Source organism: Lutjanus erythropterus, chromosome 2, assembly GCF_056507025.1.
Source record: "Lutjanus erythropterus isolate fLutEry1 chromosome 2, fLutEry1.hap2, whole genome shotgun sequence".
Taxonomy (NCBI): domain Eukaryota; kingdom Metazoa; phylum Chordata; class Actinopteri; order Lutjaniformes; family Lutjanidae; genus Lutjanus; species Lutjanus erythropterus.
This window is the reverse complement of record NC_139318.1, coordinates 22,998,258-23,018,064: the sequence shown is the minus strand read 5'-3', so window position 1 is coordinate 23,018,064 and position 19,807 is coordinate 22,998,258. Positions and strand designations below refer to the sequence as shown.

Here is a 19,807-nt window from a genome sequence, read left to right as displayed (position 1 = left end):
AAAAGGGTCATTATTTTATTTCCAGTAAAGCTACACTCATAATACTGCACTGAAACCAGCTTCAGAAAACTGGCCTCTTTCCTCCTGGGTGATCCATTTAAGCCACTCATTTAATTATAATAGAATTTATGACCACAAACTATAATTTACCTAAATCTACAGTGTTGCACTGCCTTTCAACTGATGCACATTTGATTTTAGTGTTTTATGCTGACTTCACATACTATAAATATCAATTTTAGGAGACCAGAGTCATTGGACACATCTGTGTAATAGTTTGTTCTAAATCCATCACTACACATAACCTGCATTTTAGAGTTCATATTTTCTTCACATCCTTGAAGTGATTAAAACTCAAGTTATATTACTCAAGTGACACCCTGAGCTACAGATACATATGACTAAATGCAGAGTGGAGTCAATCCATTCAAATAAATACAGACACCCACAGATAAATCTTGTAACATTAAAAAATTAGGCTGCAATTAGGCTGTGGTAAATTTTTTAACAGTGTTTATTGTTCAATACACCACATGACAGTTGTTGGTAAAAGTATGATTTATGGGTCCATGAACAAAGTAGCTGTAGGTCTGATGTTGAGAGATCTGTCCAGCGTCTTTGCCGTCTTCCACTCAGACGTTCACAGCGGGCTCCATGAGACGTGCAGTCATCTGAAATCAGGTCTGAGGCCTTTATCCCAAACAATGAAGGCTCCACAATCCACTTCAGCCACACGATTCAGTCATCTGGAAAGGCTCTGACGGGATCACAGCTGGCATGGGATGAGGGCTTACTTTGACCTCTGCCTCATCTTTCTCCTTTTACGCTTCAGCCTGTCGGGATTAAAAAAAACAAAAAAAAACATCAACGATCAGGAAAAAGTATTGAATATGTTGCTCAATTCCCATTCCCATCTTTGATTCTCATCTGTTTACACAAGACTGATCTGAAATCACTTGTTTCAGATGTTCCAACATCAACCCATGAGCTATAACCTGATTTTAAATGGCCAATTTACAAACCTGGACTGTATGGCTCAATAGAAAGCAAGTATTAACATTTATAAATTATGTAGACATGTCGCTAAAAGCTTTTCACATTTATGTCCCAATTTTTACCTTTAAATGCAAAATAAGTATTTAGGGTGAAATTATAGATTCTGTATTTGAGCACAGTCCAATAACAATTCCTAGGTAACAGTTTTAAGACAGGTTATCGTCAAGTGAAGGTTGCATTTTAAAAGCCATGCAAGGAAACTGTCTTATGTCAACTTACAATAAAATCAGGCCAATTTAAAAATCATGTTTTGCCACTGAACCATTGTACTACCTGATATTTTAACTAATGTTGCCATGTTTAGAATAGTTATTGAAACACCCAATGTTATTTTTAATGAACTGGCAAAAATGAAGACTTTACAATGAAAATGAAAAACTGGGACAGTGTACTAACAATACTAAACACATGAAAGGTTTAGATTTATTCTTATCATTTTGCTCTTTTCATGACCAAGCATGAAGAGCACTGCCCACATGTTTGAGACTGGGGTGTCTATATGACTAGTGCTTTGCCACCGCAAAGAGTTATTTGTATTGTGATAACCATTTTAAAATTTAAATCTTCCCCCTGACAAATACCAGCCATATAAAAAGCCCCAAACTACTGATATCACTAAACTAAATTGCAAACAAAAACTAGCTGGTGGGCATTTTCAAATATTAAGAGTATGGTTTAGTAGCAAGGTCTTATGGATGAAAGTTTGCATATAGCGCTAGACAGACTGTTTTCATGTAAGCACAACTGACACTAACAGTAAGATGAAAGCCATGTTTCCATAAGTAATAGTTTTTGGATTATGGCTCAAATTAACCAAGGCATTAAAGGATGATCAAATGCTGAACTGGACCACAGTAAACTGGATTTTAACAGTTTCAAAAAATTAGGTTATCAATTTTCTGTTCCATTTCTGCTTGACTTGCAGCATTTACATCATCATTTTTATGCACTAATGCAGTGTTTACTTCACCAAAACACTAAGGCAAAAGAATGAGAACCTGTGCAAAATTGCCAATTCCAATAGTCATTTCATATGTAGATACACACCAAAACCCTCAAACTTTCTGGTAACAAGTGATGTCTGCAAAGAAAAGTGGATGATCATTTTGCTTACCTGCGCATACGCTTCTTCCTCCACTAGAAGACAAGAGGGATATTTATCAGTATACAGTCAGTTCAGTAGCATGCCATGTGTACCCCTCCCATTTATGAACTGTGACAATGCATTCTGTGATCTTGAAAAACAATTCCGCACTACAAGCTATACTTGAATTTAAAACATAGCAGTAACGTAGAGCCCATCAAAACTGGACGTTTTCCAATAAACACACGGTTCCCTCAGCTCACAGGTTTACCACTGCTAACGTAGCAAGCGCCAAAGCGGGCCTTGCTACAACAGCATTTATACTACTTTTCGCATATCTTGTGCTGTTTTCCTTAGTTTTAAGATATTAGCATTGGCAGAAAGACAGACATTGGTAGAAAGACAAAGACAAACATATATTAAACGCACTGGGACCTTTTAAGCAACAGCCTGTAAAGCAGCACAGAGTTGCTCAGAGGCTAGCTAGCAGCATTGACTGGAACAGGAAGAGGACTTTTAAGCATTAAAATACTGACATACGCCAATTAACTTACCTTGGCTCTCATCGTGTGGAGAGTTTCTGTGAAAAGGAGACAAATAAAACTATTAGTGACTGTGGATGATTTGTAAAACTTAATGATTAGTTTGGATTCAGTTAGCAGAGAAGCGCCTTTCCATACCTCAAAGCGAGAAGAGCAACGGAAAGAGGACGTGACGAAGAAAGAGGGCGGTATTTATACAGCCAGTAACGTCATGTTTAAGCGCCAACTGCGTGTTCTTAGCTCGATGGGAAATGTAGTCTAAATCGTCAAGTCTGCGTCCATCTACTCAAAGGTGATTATATTTGATAGAGCTCCTCAGTTTAGACAATATCTACTTTTCAAGACAATATACTAAGACTGTATGGAGTCATAGTAGTGCCGTAAAAAGAATAGATATTTAAAAGAATAAGAAAATAAATGTGGAAATATAAAGAGGAATAAATAACAATAAATATGTACATATAAAATGTATAAATATAAAGATATAACAAAAAAAAAAAAGTATTTTCCAAATCGTATACAAAACGATTCCTGACCATGGAACTATAAACTGAGTCTGACAATACAATCTCACCTCAAGGTCAAATTTTAGCTTATCTGGAGATTTCAGCACATCATACAGTCTTAATTAGCAGATCTGAGTCGTAGCTTTGCTCAGAGTCATAGAAAAGTCATTAATCTGGTGATGAAGATCATGTGATAAGGTCAAAAGCTCCAGTAATAACTAAATTGACCCTGAGATTTTTCTTGTTTCCTTTCTAATGGATCATAGAATTACTTAATTGAAGAATTAATTTATGCACAAAACCACCCTATTTCTTAAGAGAGGACAATATAGGCAATATTCTCTATGTACTACTCTCTAACTACAGGCTAATATAATGTTGTATTATCAATATGTCATGTTACGGGGGGTTGGGGGGGTTGCATTTCTAGAATCAGGTCAACATGTCAAGCATTGAGTTGAACATCCAGCATTTCTGTCAGGCATGAGAAATGTTTCTTAATTTCAAGAATTAAGTTGAAATAAGTATTGTTATTCTCAAAATGGTGATTCAACATTACTCTCAACATTAAAATTTGAACTCTATTTTCAAAAGTCAGAAAAAAAATCGATTTATTCTGTCTTATGCCTGAAAGTTCAAATGTATTCTTGAAATAAAAAAAAAATAAAAAAAATTCTTCTCCATCAACACCACACACACAATCACAGAACTTAAAACCTCAGTCTGAAAGAAGGTAATGATGATATTGCACTGCAGACATTTTTCAATACTGAACTTTGACAAAATCATATGAGAAAACGAAGCGATATGTATGAAAATGTTTTTATTTCATTAGATGTAAAGTTCCATATTTGCCCACTGACTGAGCTACAAAGCAGGATTTTACTTTTCTCAACACAGTCCCAGACCTCGAGATGAAACTCAGACCTGAAATGATCTTTTACTGGTCCAACTCCACTGAAGAAGACACCCATAAAACCCTTGCCAAGCTTCACCAGCTTCAGTTGTCACACTTCGCAAGACTAATGACGTAGTAAAGCAAGTAACAGGTGTTGCTAATAGAAAAGTTTTTTAAAATTGGAACGTATACAGTAGATTTCCATCTTTTCATAAAATTCGAGGGCAATGGCAGTAAATGTGGCAGTTTTGTTCCCTAAAGTCAAGCTGATTGCAACCATTTGCTTACATACTTAAAAATATTCCAGTCTTCTGCTCAGGTTATTGCTTTAAAAAAATCTAGTGTGGTTATAACATTTTAGCCAAAAATGTGGGCAGCCCTTGATGATAGAAGCATAACCATAAAACTTTACAATAACTCTGATGCAAATGACATCTATGAGTCTACAATCCCTGTAATTACTGTCAATTGTGTTACACTTTATTTCATTAGTGAGACAGACTTATCATTTAACCCTTTACTGCATGATGTAGTTATGAAAAAATGCTTTTAATTAAATGTTTTTAAATGCTAAAGGTCTAAGTTGTTTCATAATGCACTGGATGACAACTCATCATCCCATATCATTCTCACACTGAAGAGGTGACAAAGTGCTCATTAACATTCCAATAAAACAACCGGATTTCTTTTTAATATAAATTTTTACATATAAACAAGTTCAGAAAACTTGTTAAAGTTTGTTGCCAAAGGGAAACGTGACAATTAGTCGTACCATCCCATTCAAGCAACAGGAGAATTCATGACACGTGATGCCTTACAGAAAGCAGTCCAGGTTTACGAATGTGATCCAGGTTTCTGTTGGTACCGTCCAATAATCCTTAACCCACAGCTGGATGTCAAAACTACAGAATGATGCACTTGCATCAATGCCCACTGTAAGCTTAAATTTAACTTCAATGATAATTTTTCAGCTGCAGATAATTAAAAAAAAATAAAAAAAAAGGCACCATCTCACTTACCGTTTGGCAACAAATCTTTTCAGAGATGTAAAACTATTTGCAAATATTCTTTATTTCCCACTCAAAACAGGGAAGAAAAAGCAACACTCTTTACATGATTCTTTCAATTAATGCAGTAAAGGGTTAAGCATCCATGTTGGATCTTTAAATATTCATTTAAAAGCAGAGAGTTTGGGGCAATTTCTCATGTTTTCTCCTTCTTCTCTTTGGGGTCTTGCATGTGTGGAAAGGCAGTATTTATTTATTCTGCAGCTTCTGTGTCCTCAGTTGGCTGTCCAGTGGCATTTTCTGCTGTCTTTGAGGCCTGGAGGATGTGAAGAGAGGTACAGATCAGTAAATATGGGAAACAAAGACAAGAGTAATGGTAGAACACAGTGAGTTTTTAAATACCACACTAATGACAAGCCAACAGCAGGAGATGGCAAGGAACTGCAACAAGCGATACGTTCATGTTTTTTTCTTTGTTTTCCCTTTCAATATGTGTTAAGTGAATGAATCGGTGTTTCAAAAAATTCAGCAAGCAATACGAGGGCCAGTATTAATTTGCCCTACGGTATGAATTTTGACTAAACCAAACAAAACCTTAAAAGCACAGATAAAATAACCAGTAATGTCTGAGGTTTGATAAATTTGAAGATAGATGGCAAAGTTAATTTAACAGACAGCATATAGACAACTTTGCTTTTAGCTTGTTTGTAACAATTCACTACAGTGCACCGAATGATGAGAAGTTGGAAAAAAGACCAGTGCAACTTTATCCATTATATGTACATGGTTCAGAAACAATCTGCAAATCCTGTCAGACGACAGTGATAGTATATGGTGGTAATACTTGAGAAAGGGTTTTATTTTTTTCTATTTATTATACAAGTTTTACACATCAAATATTATAATACTTCTGTACTATGTGAAATATGTCTAAGCAATACAGTTGTGATGCAGTCATATCAGCTGATCGCAAATTTAAAAAAACAAATTTATGGTGATGTATACCATTACCATCCTTGCTTTGAAGTAATACAATTATATAATAATATAAATTAATTTATCATAAGTTAAGTCATTTGCAAAACAACAACAAAAGAACAACAAAAGAACATTGCTAATACTGCATACTGTGCTATTAAGCCAACCTAAATAACACCACAGTGGAAATTCAGTCACTGCAACAACACTAACTGAGGGGTCAAAGTCTAGTTTTGTTCATAGTATACACAAGTAATAATTTACCTTCTTTTTCTTCTTCTTCTGTGTTTTACGGCTTGCAGAGCTCTGTAGTAAAGTCTAGAAAAGAGAAGAGACGTTTGTGAATATGTTTAATTCAATCAGTTTCTCTGTGACAAAGGAGCAGCATGTAGCACATTCATGGTCTTTACCTTTAGCTCTGGATCCTGAACTTCATGCTCTGACTTGTAGAGCTCTGGATCAAAGGGCCCGTTGGTGATTCTGTGAGGCCCGTTGGCCATCAGCAGCACTGTGAACTTAAACTGAGCTACATACTCTCCTGAGAACAAATATAGAAGGAGATGGGTGTTAAATAAGTGAAAACTGTTAAAAAGAAATACTATGATAAAGGAAAGAGGTAAACACTCACCCTCTTTCTCATGTAGCACACTGAAGGGCTGTACCAGTTCATGTTTGGCACATTCCACCACACCCAGACGGGCTTTGGCTTCATCCTCAAAGGCTCTGATGGAAATGGATGATGGTATTAATTAAGTGCTTTAGCCAAAGTATATTACAGCATGTCTACCGGTATCCGCAGGTAAAATCTAAGACTTTAAAACTTTTAAATGCCACTGTTTAATTAAATTCAATTCTAATTTTTCAATAAGATTAACCATCAAATGTGAAAATATAGGCACAATCTTCAGAGAAAATACTGTTAGTGTCAAAGTATAAGTTATGCAAATTTAAAGTTGATGGGTGCAATGATATGAAGGACACTTGCTCTGAAATGCTGAAGATAAACAGCTAAATGGAAGCACTAGGCAAAGGGTTAAAATTAGGTAGAAAGAAAACCCAAAGAAACAGGAGTCTTTGCAAGTTAGCTAACTAGCTAGCTCTACTATGACATCCAGACAGATGCTACAGAGGTGACCAGCAGAAAAAGCACACAAATAAACATGAAAAACAGAAACCTCAAAGACTGTAACAGGATAACAAAAGCATCTGAAAATAACTCATTAAAATGCACAGGTGTTTTGCACTTGGAGCTAGCATTCATTTGTGTTTAATACTTACAAAAGGTCTCATTAGTAAAAGTGAATTTAGATAATTAAGACTTTTTAAAGGACCTATAGCCACCATATAATTAATATTCAAATTGCTGTCAAGTCATTTCAAATTTTACTATGTGGTAGACTACTGTATATATTTTAATGGCTGGATGTAAAGAATGGTGTTCATACCGAAGAGTAAAGGGCATGGCATCAAAGCGTCGTTCCACTTCGCTGAAGAAAGTACGAGAGGTTTTCATCTTCAAGCCGTACTGTTTACTGGGGTCCCGCTTATAAATGGTGGTCCTCAGACCTCCATCTCTGGCCTACGTGTAAATGATATGGGGTTAAAAAAAAAAAAAAAAAAAAACAATATTAATGTTGATTCTTTACTTGTAATTTGTTGTTTGCTACAGCAGATGTGTACACATTTGGCAGCTGTGGGTAATAAAGACAGATTCATGAGGACACCGACCTTCCCTTCTCCGGTGCTAATCAAGACGTCCACCGCATAGACTTCATGTACCTCAAACTCAGCCTTCTCATGGTCCTTCCTGAAAATGTCGACAGCAGCCAGTGAAAAAGATGAGTAACATATTTTGTCCTCTGTTCATACTCAAGGTAAATGCAGCCACTCAAGATAGTTATGATACATTGTGCAGGATGATCCACAGATGTCACCATGAATAGGGTGAAGATCTACAAAATTCCACTAAAGACTGTTGAGTTTTTCCAAATGTAATTGTGGTTGGTTGGTTTTAGCACCACAATCCACACCCCATTTATTTCTATTATACTGGGGCTTTGGGACAAGACTCAGACAGATCTGAAAACCGCACCACAAGAAACTGTAATTCACATCTGACCAGATTGGGATAAGTGAGTGTGAGGGAGCTGGAAAGCATCTGTGGGAAATATGCATCTTTGTGATTGGGGTGACCAAAATTTAACATGGTCAGGTTTGCAGTCTTTATGGTTATATACACATTTATTTAATTAATTTACTTAAAAAGCAAAAAGACTCCCACAGACTGTCTTCTGCATTTGTATATTCAACACGTTTTGGTGCAACAAGCTTCATCAGAAACATTGAATCTCGAATTTCAAAGTGCAGAAGATGGCGTGCAGGAATCTTTTTGCTTTATATTGCTGAGTCTTCTCCTATGCATCTTCTCACAGGTGTGCAAATGTTTTGCTCTTTGATAAATACAATAATTTTTAAAAATATACAGTGTCCTGGTTAAAACTGCTAAGAACAACTGTAGGTGACTTTAAATGCTGACAAGCTATCCTGTGTTAGAGTGGACAGGTGGTATTTTGGGTAACTAAATGTGTGATATTCAAATAAGATTATTTCTGTTCAAAATTATGCCACACCTTAGACATTATGGGTCACATTTCTTATAATGCTTATAAAAATGCTAAAATTTACAGGCAGATGGCAAATTGAAAGAAAGTATAACTGTTTAAAACTATAAAGTAGTACATCTGAACGAGCAGACAAGCAGTGTGTAATGTTTTGCCACAGGACCAAATCCCACAACTCCTCAATGCATGCAAGCATTATCTATCATCTGCACTCTGGGTTTGGACACAAAATGTGAGAGACTCCAGTTTAAATCAAGTCTTAGCGGTTTACTACAAGTCAAAACAGCCACAGAATGCTAAGGATTTCCCCCTCTTCCTCCCAAAATGTACCTTTGCTGGTCTGTTGGGTTCTGAATGATGGTCTTCTCTCCATCTATGACATGCTGCTTTAGCTGATGAGACAGCATACCTTTCAAACAGAGAGACAGGCAGAAAACATAATATTGAAACAAGCGTTTCATAACAAATCTGAAGAGAGAGGAGGAAACTGAAGGACAAAAGTCTTTCAAATGTGAACCACTCATGGTTGCATTGAATGCCTTTTCCATGATGCGGCACGCTGAGAAGCACAAACTTTTAATGAGACACTCACCCTCAATTGGGGAGCATTTGAACGACTGAGCGATCTTGTTCCAGGCTTCTGTCACTTGAGTGTTCTGAGAGACAAAGAAAAATGCATTACTTTCACATCCAAAATACAGTTTTGCTCAGACTCATCCGTAAAACAACATTACATAACAACATAACTTAATTTTGGCTTGCATCCATACCATGGCCAATAATATATTTTTTTAATCTAGTGGATGAAGAGAGGAGAGACAAGCGGCAGAGAAAACTAATGGGGAATCTGACTTGTCTAAGAGAGATTAAAATAAGATAATTAACCATGTAATATCACAGTGGACACTGGCACAGTCTGGTATCAAGACATTTTTAGTACGACATGGCAATATTTGATATATTGTTATGTCCTGTGTAGTCAGAGTTTTAATTCCTCAGAATAAGGCCCATCTAAATTGTTCCATCTCCACAGCCAGCCACTGTACAGAAGACCATATTGGCTGACAGAGAAGACTGTGAGGAGGTGGTTACACATACCTGGTTACCAGGTTTAACAAGGCGAAGAGCTGCTTCTGCACACAGATGAGCCGCTTTGATTACATCAGCTTTCCGGCCTGTGACAGGGTTCTCCTACAGAAATAAGACAGTGGGAAGTTTAAAAATGCGTGCTCTAACAAGAGTAAGGTTGAACGATTTAGGGGGAAAAATGGCCCGACATTACTCTTGTGATAGGGGGAATGATAATTTTTACATTATTCTCATTTTCATTGAAAAACAATAAAATGATTACAGGGTGATTTTGCGAAGGTCTGTGCTAAATGCATATCTTTCCTAAAAGGGACAGTTCACCCCAAAATCCAAAATACACATTTCCCCACCAGCCTACCATTCATCCATCTAAACTTTTTTTTGTGTGTGAGTTACAGAGTTTTGGAGATATCGGCCATAAAGATGTCTGCCTTCTCTTGGGGACTAAACAGCACTTGGCTTGTGCCATAATACATTTGAGAACTTCAAAACCAGTGTCTCTTTCCAAAAACCATGACCCAATTACTCAAGATGAACCACAGACCATGTTGTGAGCAGTTTCATGAAAGAACTACTTTCTTTCTGCAGTAAAATCTACCAGTACTACTTACTTTCTATTAGAAAAATTAAAAAAGAAAGTAGTTCCTTTATGAAACCGTCCACAACAAGGTCTGTGGATTATCTTGAGTAACTGGGTCATGATTTTTGGAAAGAGACACTGGTTTTGAATCTTTAAATTTTATTTTTTGATGCTTTTAGCACCACAAGCCAAGTGCCATGTAGTTCCATTATATTGGAGAGAAGGCAGACATCTCTACAGCTGATTCCTCCAAAACTCGGCAATTCACACCAGAAAAAAATTAGATGAATAAATAACACTACACGCCAGGGGAAAATATATATTTTAGATTTAGGGGTGAACTGTCCCTTTTAGTCTGTAGTATATGACAACATTTCATTTAAAATGGTATTCTGACACATTTCTCCTTTTGCACCTCCTGCAATTTGAAAATTGACCATTGGTCATATTGCAATTTTGATAAAATTTCAATTACTTGATCAGCCTTAAACAATAGGACACAAAACAGTGACTGAAGCAGTATTTTAAAAATGCCCTCACCTTACTGGCTCCTACCACAAAGCTGTGAGCAACATTGGCAATGAAGCCATCAACATGAACCCCAAGATCTCTACACAAGAGGAAAAGAAGAGATGAGAGTGTGAATTAACAATAAAACAAATTAACTGCTCATATGTCATATTCACTGCTAGTTTAACTGGGACCCAGATATCAAGATTACTAATGCTGACACAGGGACAAATCAATCAAATCAACTCTGGAAGGACAAAAAGTCAACTATCCTCCACTTTGGAAAATGACACTAATAAAGACTAAACAATAACCGACAGGGTCAGACAAAAATAAAACAATTTAATCTGTTATGGCCCATTAAATGGAACATATACTTCAAGGTGAATTTCTTTTGGCTGTACATCAGAGCAGTGAAGGACTTATTGTAAATTCAAGGGAGCAGCACTACAGACGATAATAAATTGAACAGACATGGCCAGCCAGAGGGTGAGGCTAGGAGTGTGCGAAAAGCGAGAAACATACAAACCTTGTGCATGTGACCACAACACCAAGACAAAGACACAAGACATGGCAAATTTGCATGTAGCACAAAAGACAGAGAGGACGCAGACACACAGTACGTGGCAACACAACAACTAAGATGACCTAACTTCCTTTTAGAAAGCACAACGATGCATTAGCAAAATGTGGTGAATTGGACTTAGCAGATGGGCGTAAAAAAAATCCAACATATCACTTCAAAACACCGCAAAAACACCTGTTCTAAAAATGTCCAACCTTACTTGTCGTTTGCCACACAGGACACACAGGAAGACGAGACCTTACTGATGAAGCAGACAGCCAACAGCAAAGAGAAAACCCTCACACACAAACCAAGATATCACATGAACAGAAGGGAGGATGACACACTGGGAGACTCAAGACACACAGGGAAGAAGAGGGGGTGACAGTATTGTAGACAGAGCGTGGTGCCTACATTTTGACCAGATCCCCATCTTTAAGTGTGTAGTCAGGGTCACTCTTCAGGGGAGAGAAGTGGCAAACACAGTTATTGACTGAGACGCTGGTGGGAAAGGCAATGCCTAGAAGAAGGAAAAGAGAACCGCCAAGTCTTCATTTGGAAATCATCCACAAGTTTAGCAAGAACACGTTACAAGGATGGACGGTGTGGTATTTTGATCACCTACAAATCTTAAGACTGTCATACTCTGCCACCATACAGGTTGTTTTAATATCCCTGGTGCTATGAAAACTAATTAAGGTTGCGTGAACTCACACACAAACACACTACCAACAACTTAAATGACTGCATCTACTCTTCTTGATGAGTCTACGACAGTTCACCTGAATAACAACAGACTCACTGGTGTCATCTTTGCCTCACCTTTCTTCATTTCCTTTTCCTTCTTGAAGACCTTTCCAGTCTCAGCCATGATGTAGGCATCCCCCTTCTCACAAAGGCTCAGCACTGACACGCCGGGCTTGGCTGTTTCCACAACCAGACGAAGAGCCTCTGGAGGAGACAAACAGCAATTGATGAAGGGAAACAGAAGAGAAACAAAGTAGAGCCGATAGATGTATTAATACAGTACTGATACCGTGACGTAATGTGATAGATATGGATTACGAATGATCAAATTTTATCATCCACTCAATAGATTACCATTGTGTTTTTGGCTGGTGAGTGAAGCAGATCTACTAGCCACTTGCATATTTCACCAGTATTGGGCTCACTGCATACAATAGATTGCCAAATGTCCAATAATGATTAATAGTTTTGTTTTGTTCCCCCAAAAAAAGAGCTCACCACCCACAACCCCTACCTTAACAACATCAGTTGTCATGGAATGGATTCAGAAATATTGGGATTATTTGATTCAATATTACCCAACTCTGATGGCTTGTAGAGCACTAAAGCTGCTTGATTAGTTGTCAACTATTAAGCTTAAATCAGTAACTAACTATTTTGATAATTGACTAATTGTTCTACACCATTTTTTATAAGAAAAACGATCCAAATGTTAAGGTTTTTTGTTGCTTTTATTCCTTTACGACAATAAACTGAATATCATTGGGTTGTGGACAAAACAAGACATTTGAGGGTGTCATTTTGGGCTTTGGGAAACAGTACTGAACAATTTTGACCATTCTCTAACATTTTTGGACCAAACAGTTAATTGATTAATCAAGAACATGATCGAAAGATTAATCTATAGCAAATATAATCGTTAGGTCTAGCCCTATAGAGCATCTAAGACTTAAAAAAGATTATGTGGTGGTGATATGACTACATATACAATAAAAGATTTGTCAACCATCAGAGAGTTTGTACAGTGCAATGCCATCTTTGATATATCAGCTGGCAATGTTGCGAATCAAGATCTGCTCTATAACATTTGTTGTTTGTACGATTTTGTTGTCAATATGTTGCAGTAACTTGATTTGTCATGTACTTAATGTGCTGAATCGGGCCAAAACACACATTACTGTATGCTCTTTTTATCTTTTAACAGTTCCTTAATTTTTTTATTCCTGAAAATGTACTTTTAGTACATTATCAGTATATATTTTATAATATATACTGATAATGTGGCATGAATTTAAATAAACAGTAACAAAAGACTTTATTCACGTCCTAATTTCAAATTAGTCATCATTTAATTGCAGTGAATGAGTAAGGACTCTATTTGAATGACGAAGTATTTTCGTATGACTAACAACTCAGAAAAGTCAAACGACCAGCTCAGATATTGGACAGGAAGATAACGTTAATGTCATCTGAAAAACGTTAGAATGACATGCAAGCTGCAGTCCTCATATTATTCCTTAAGCAAACATATCAGCATAATGGTTGTTTCAATTAAAGAGAGAACTTACTTAATAATCAAAAGTTGAGGAGAAACTAACACAAAGTGCTCAGCCTAATGGTACAAGGAGAACATGTACCGAAGCTTCATATCTGTGAATGCTTGCTTATCTTTCAGCTCGTACACGTTTGCTTTTAGCTGACTGTAGTGGGCAACAGGCTGAGCTAACTTAGGTTAGCTGCGTAGTTAGCATCCCGCGTTAGTTAAACAGACAGACAGCTCCCTACAGTGAAGCCTTACATCAACGTTGAGCAGTAATAGAGGAGCTAGCATTAGCCAAAACTGAACCAGCTGCACCTGCTTGCTAGCTAGCTAGCTACCGAGCTAGCCCGTTAGAATAGCATATGTGTGCCTCGCATGTAAACCACATGGCTGCTGCTGCTGGTAAACTACTGTTAGCTGACTGCACGACAGGCCGAGAGGAGCGGGTCAGCTCACCCACTCACCAACGGCTGCTCGTTTAAATTTACTTACGGTTGGCGATGTCACCACCCATCTTGTACTTGGTGACCACGAGGTCCTCGGCTATGGTTTGCTCTTGCTCATCGTCCGACATCTTGGCAGTGAAGTTTCAGTCGCTAGTCGAACCTAATCGGCGACAGCAGCTCCCCGCAGATCAGCTTGGCTCTGACTGCTCCTGTTAGCACCGGCCTCCTGCTGCCCTAAAAGCCCCTCCCACTGTACGGTGACGCTACCAACGTCACAACGACCCCAACCCGCCAAAATGCTGCCTGAACTAAGGAGTGCACACTTTCAAGTGCATATCTGCGCCATACAACCCGACCAGATGTGACCTCTATATAATCACCAACACTTTGATTAGTAGTTGTAACTTAATTCCATAATTTTTCTCAGTAACTGTGACAGGTTAGAGTCACTTTTATTTTGTAATTTGATTGAATGCAACAATTCACATGTAAGTAGTTACTCCCTAAACACTGAGGTCCCTATTTATTAGCTACTAGTGCATTCATGTGCTCCTCTGACAGTTTCTGACATGGAAAGTTGTTATTGAGGTTGTAAAGTGGACACAACATACTGCTACTACTAGTAGGGGGCACTAGAATAGGGGACTTGTTATTAGGGTTAATGCTAATGAAAACATTTCTAATTAATCTAGTTTACTATATGGACTGCAACAGTTACAACTTAATACTATTTTACAAAATACAATTTTTCTCAGACTTTCGGAGTTGTTATTCCTACTTGAGGGGGCATTCGTGTGAATTTTGCCAGCTGGGATATAATTTTTCCCATTTTCCGGCAACACATGAATGCATTGTAAGAGGAGTGAGAATTCAGCAGTTGGTATAAGTTTTTTTTTTTTTTTTTTTTTTTTTTTTTTTTTTTTTTCAGAGTACTGACATAAATCTGACTATTATGATGTCATGGTGAAGGTGACCTTAGACCTTTTGCCTAAAATGTCATCACCTCATCATCTTATCCTATGAAACATTCGTGTGTAATGTAGTCATAATTAGCATATGAAGGCTTGAGTTATGGCTAACAAGTTATGGCTGTTTATGAGAAAGAGCGATAAATGACCAAACACATGATGCTTAGAGACATAAAAAAGTTTTTTTTTTTGTTTTTTCTTTTTCTTTTTTTTTAGAAATTCATGGTGCACAAAAATATTTGGCTGATGACTTAATTAGTATTTGAGATCAGCTTCAGTCCTGTTGGTCACACTCACACTGATTGCATGAAATATTTTGTCTTTATGTGTGCACTATAGAGACGTGAAGCCAGTCTCCTTCCAGTGTGGCCATTGGGCCCCTTGCCTAGGGAGAAATACAAACAATAGTCAATAGTGAGAGACAAATAATGTTTTGATCCCTAATGAATTGTGCCATGAATTACACATATGTTTGTTAATTTAAAAGATAATTCTACAAGACAAGAAACTCACAGTTTGTCATAGTTTAGTTTTGTGTGAAACCATTCAGTGAAGTACTATTTTTTGTCTTGCCCAATATATATCATCAGCACCAATATCACTGTCCCTTGTAGCATTATTTTACCTGAAGTGTTTTATCCAGTGACTCCTGGTCTTTTTGTTAGCCAGGAAGCGAAAGAACAAGCAAGAGCGGCTCCTTGTGTGACTACTTTCTGGTACAAAAACATCTTTTTGGAGGGAGAAAGTCATAGAATCACTTACTTACTTAGTCTTTCTAATTAGGTATCTTAACAGTCTGATACTTCAACGGTTTTATGACAAACCGCAACTTTCTTGACATGAAATATTATCCTAACTATTATTATGAGACCTTGCATCATGTATCACATCCAGACTTACAAACACTGCCAGACAACTCACTTTAATCACAGATGTATTAAATAGAGATTTCAGCTATTTCATATACATTTCATATCTATGGCTCCAACTCACTATTTGGACTATTTTTTTCAATTGCTAGCATGTTCTCCTTTAAGTTTAGTTAAGTCCCATAACAAGAAAGACAACAAAATTAAAGCACCTTTTTATTTTGTGAACTAAACTGATAAAACTCCATCCCTTGATGAAGGCCGTGAGATGTGACTGAAAGCTCTGGAAACAGATTTATTGATCCCAAGAGGTGGAATGTATAGAAATTGCTCTATGTCCAGTACAGGAATTGACCCTTCGTAAGTCCTGTATGTGCTAGGCATGTTTATGTTGAAAAGAAAACCAAATTTTGACAGCGCTGGGAGACATGTTAAAGTGACATATACAGTATATAGAGTTGCATCTTAGGTTTGCTAATGTTAAAGCAAACACTAGCTAGCTAGCTTTAGCTAATCTACATGTATTGTTAGTTATCTAGCTAGTTAGTTGTGTTTTGCGGTGTAGCCAAATTCTACCCAACTAGCTAACTAGTTAATCTACATAAATTGTTAGCTAGCTACTTATATCTGAAAGCTAATGTTAGCAAAACACTGGCTAAGTACCCTGCCAATCTATATAAATCATTAGCTTTTTACCACCATTAGCTGCTTAAGATCTGAATATATGGTGCTTTTACAGGTCCCCCAGCAACAAGCTTGCTCAGCTGTAATTTGAGCACAAAATGAAAAAAGGCTGGACTTACGAAGGGTCAGTTTAACCCATGACCCATGTTGGAGCGTTATCCACTTGAACAAATGTCTCTCAGTCAACCAACCTTTCTTTCTTTTTTTTCTTTTTTTTTTTTTTTTGTTAATTTGCTGTTATTATGTTGCAAAAAAGTTCATATTCCTTATTAGACCCAGCTGAGGAACATTACCTACACTTCACACATTGCACAAATGATTGTGCTATACCAGTATGTTAAAATAAAAAGTTGGTGCTTCAAAATAGCTATTCAAAATAGTTTTATTGAGTAGAAAATGTATTTCATGTATCATCATTGAAAGAGGTCTGAAAACATTGAAATCCACACTCCAAAATACATTTGTTCTCCAAAACAAGCTTTGTTCATTTCGACATGTAAACAGAAAAATATGTAGCTTGTAATCTGCTGATTTCTGTTAGTGTTTAGAAACACTCTGTGCTATTATTTCTGAAAATGCCCCAAATCACAGGCTGACATACAGACATAATGTGAGCCTGTAACAGACAACGACGCTGTGAAAAAGTCACACGTTGGGTTTTGGCTTTTGATTGTATTTCCTGATTTGGGTCCTTCATGAATACGTCTCAGAGGGGAGTTCATGAGCTTTAGGGTGGGTTCCACTAGTTTTCTTTAATCTGGTTAATCCAAACCCTGGAGTGTTTACCCCTTGGATGCCATTTGTCTGGGTTGGTGTGAACACCGGACTTGGTGCAGACCAAACAACCGCTCTGTGGTCCACCTTGAAGGGTTGGTCTCGGACAGCTGCCAAGTGAGCTCTGGAGTGGTTAGTTTCTGATGTGAACACCATTCAAACCAATCAGAGAAGTGTACCATTATGTGTTATTTCATTCATGTTCCTGTTTTGGTGACTGATGATCTAGTAGCACGTTTGCTACCAAAATGTCAACTGACAGGGGACACACCTCGACTCATTATGAAGTGAGAAATGCCTGCAGTATTAAATTACATAATACCTGCTGTCTTATGAGGTGTTCGTATGTATGGTCCAGGTAGAACTTGGCCCATATGTTGTCTTTTTACCAGCCAACTATATGAACAATAGTCAAAGGACCCTTCCAACACATGACTTGTGTTCACAATTTATGGACGGTTTGATTTTGTGAACGGACCAGTTGGAAAACCGAAACAATGTATCGTCCTCACAATTGTTCGATTTAGAAACTGGACCTTTAGGTGTGAACCTGCCCTTCAAATTTTCTTCATGTAGGCACTGCCTTGGCCTTCAGGAACATCCTACTGTGCCAGTAGTCTGGATTGTCAAAAGATCTGTCTCCAGCTCCAGGTTCCCCAACGCCGACTCCAGCTCGCACTTTAACGTATGGTTCAAACCCAGATCGATGTGCATCGGTGCCTCCTGCTGCTCCCTCGCCGTCCCTTTGCAAATTCTGGTACACCACTGCATCTCCAGGCCGCAGCGTAGCAAAGCAGTCCATGTCTTCGTACTCATACGCCTCGCCCTCGTCCCTTCCCTGCACCTTCAGCTCCTTCTTGTCTTGAAGAGCTTGTCGCAGCTTCGGTTGTCTGTTTGTGTAGTGGTAGTTACTGTCCTCCACATATTCATCCTCGTCTTCCTCCTCATCCTCATCCTGCACCCCTCTGCCTATCCTTGCTGGAGGAGGAGCAGGAGGATCGTGTGCAGGAGGACTTTCGTCTTTCTCACTCCCCCTGATGTCCATGTATTCATATTCCACTTCATTAGATCCCTGCTGCTCTGAGTCGGAGTTGTGATTGCTCCTAGTGTGACCTCCCCTGACCTCCACAGACGGCGTTGTGTCACCTGAGCATGCCGTCACTTGTGACGATACAGATGAGGTGCGCTTCTTGTTCGGCTTCAGCCAGTGGTTGTTGTGCCTGGGTGAGACAGGTGTGACACACGTCTGCTTGTTCATGTACTCGTATTCTTCATCATCTGGGTTGTCCAACAGGCCCGACGAGTGAGACTTGCCCATCCTGCCAGGAGCGGCTCGAGATGTGGAGAGGAGGGTCTCTGCACAAAAAAAAAAGAAAAACGGGTAAAGTGAGGTTTGAAGAACCTGATGAAGATGGAAGATGGAAGACACAAAATGTGAGAGCTGTTTATTACATTGCTTTGTTGCATACTCAATTATGATTGATCTGTTATGTTTGAATAGTAGACCACTACTATGAATAATGTAATGAATAATGTACCTTGAGTGGGTTGTTATTGTAAAATAAACCCTGTCAGGGTTTGTGTGAGGGAAATAAAGGTTAGCATGATAACATCCACACATCACTCTATATTTCTCCCCTGATTATCTACCCCACCCCCCACCTGCAGTGGCTCTGTGCCCTTTCAGGGTGCATAATGTATTATAAGCCTCCATCAGTCAACTTTTAGTTTATTACTAGTCAAGTGCATCCATGAGACACTTGGACATTTTGATATAGTGCATCAGAAAACATCATCATTACATTGTCTCTATGAGAGACATCATAAAGAGTTATAAATGCATTATAATGTACACTATGAATACTCTGAAAACTATGAATGCATGAATGTCCCTATAATGCATTATAGATGTGGTCTTCATAGAAAGTGTGACAGAAGTAAGAGTGATCTGGCAGTTTTGTAGTCATTCCATAAAATGGTGGCTGTGACACCGTAGAACTGAACCAGACTTCTGGGGATGTGTTTTACAAATACCATTCTAACAGACAACAAATCTGAATGGTGCTGTCACCTCTCTCTGGACTGTCTCCAGGAAGCACGTATCCATTCTGGTCTTCTTCCTTCATCTCTGGTGATGGAGTCTCTGGTGGCCCACCAGACATGCTGTCCCTCTGCGACATGTAAGCGCTGTCCTCACGATGACGTCGTCTCTTCAGGCTGCCAGCCAGAGACAAGTCCTCACTCATCTCCAGTTCCACTGCCGTGCCACAGCCCTCTGAGCTCTCAGATACAGTACGGGCAGAGTTTAGTCGAGAGCGCGATTGCCACATGGCCTACACAACA

The 19,807-nt window shown here is 38.2% G+C and overlaps 2 protein-coding genes and 1 long non-coding RNA gene across 4 annotated transcripts in view; all 3 read right to left on the bottom strand.

The window, feature by feature from the left end:
• Positions 1-496: 496 nt before the first annotated feature.
• Positions 497-2,922, bottom strand: LOC146331584 (uncharacterized). Its single transcript, XR_014771719.1, has 4 exons — positions 2,821-2,922; positions 2,695-2,720; positions 2,171-2,193; positions 497-833 (listed from the first exon to the last, which is right to left on the bottom strand). It is a non-coding gene; the product is annotated as an uncharacterized LOC146331584 (long non-coding RNA).
• A 1,074-nt stretch (positions 2,923-3,996) lies between these two features.
• pa2g4a (proliferation-associated 2G4, a) lies at positions 3,997-14,399 on the bottom strand. The gene is made up of 13 exons (XM_084733261.1): positions 14,216-14,399; positions 12,259-12,387; positions 11,851-11,956; positions 10,902-10,971; positions 9,791-9,883; positions 9,285-9,348; positions 9,023-9,101; positions 7,800-7,878; positions 7,517-7,650; positions 6,700-6,794; positions 6,482-6,609; positions 6,336-6,389; positions 3,997-5,409 (listed from the first exon to the last, which is right to left on the bottom strand). Exons 1-13 carry the CDS (start codon positions 14,295-14,297, stop codon positions 5,347-5,349), a joined length of 1,176 nt encoding a protein of 391 aa, XP_084589387.1. The 5' UTR covers positions 14,298-14,399; the 3' UTR covers positions 3,997-5,346.
• Positions 14,400-17,054: 2,655 nt separating this feature from the next.
• Positions 17,055-19,807, bottom strand: part of erbb3a (erb-b2 receptor tyrosine kinase 3a) — a 29,328-nt gene continuing 26,575 nt past the window's right edge. For both annotated transcript variants that reach the window (XM_084733258.1, XM_084733259.1), the window contains 2 exons: positions 19,536-19,797; positions 17,055-18,820 (listed from right to left, as the gene is read on the bottom strand). In XM_084733258.1, coding sequence (XP_084589384.1) covers positions 18,033-18,820; positions 19,536-19,797 — 1,050 coding nt within the window. In that variant the 3' untranslated portion in view covers positions 17,055-18,032. The remainder of the gene's footprint in view (positions 18,821-19,535; positions 19,798-19,807) is intronic.

Excerpts from the sequence above, each read along its gene's own strand:
- pa2g4a (XM_084733261.1), bottom strand. The coding sequence starts at position 14,297 with ATGTCGGACGATGAGCAAGAGCAAACCATAGCCGAGGACCTCGTGGTC. Across the intron at positions 9,349-9,790 it reads TTGTTAAACCTGGTAACCAG|AACACTCAAGTGACAGAAGC; the intron begins GTATGTGTAACC and ends TTTGTCTCTCAG. Across the intron at positions 7,879-9,022 it reads AACCCAACAGACCAGCAAAG|GAAGGACCATGAGAAGGCTG; the intron begins GTACATTTTGGG and ends CGACATTTTCAG.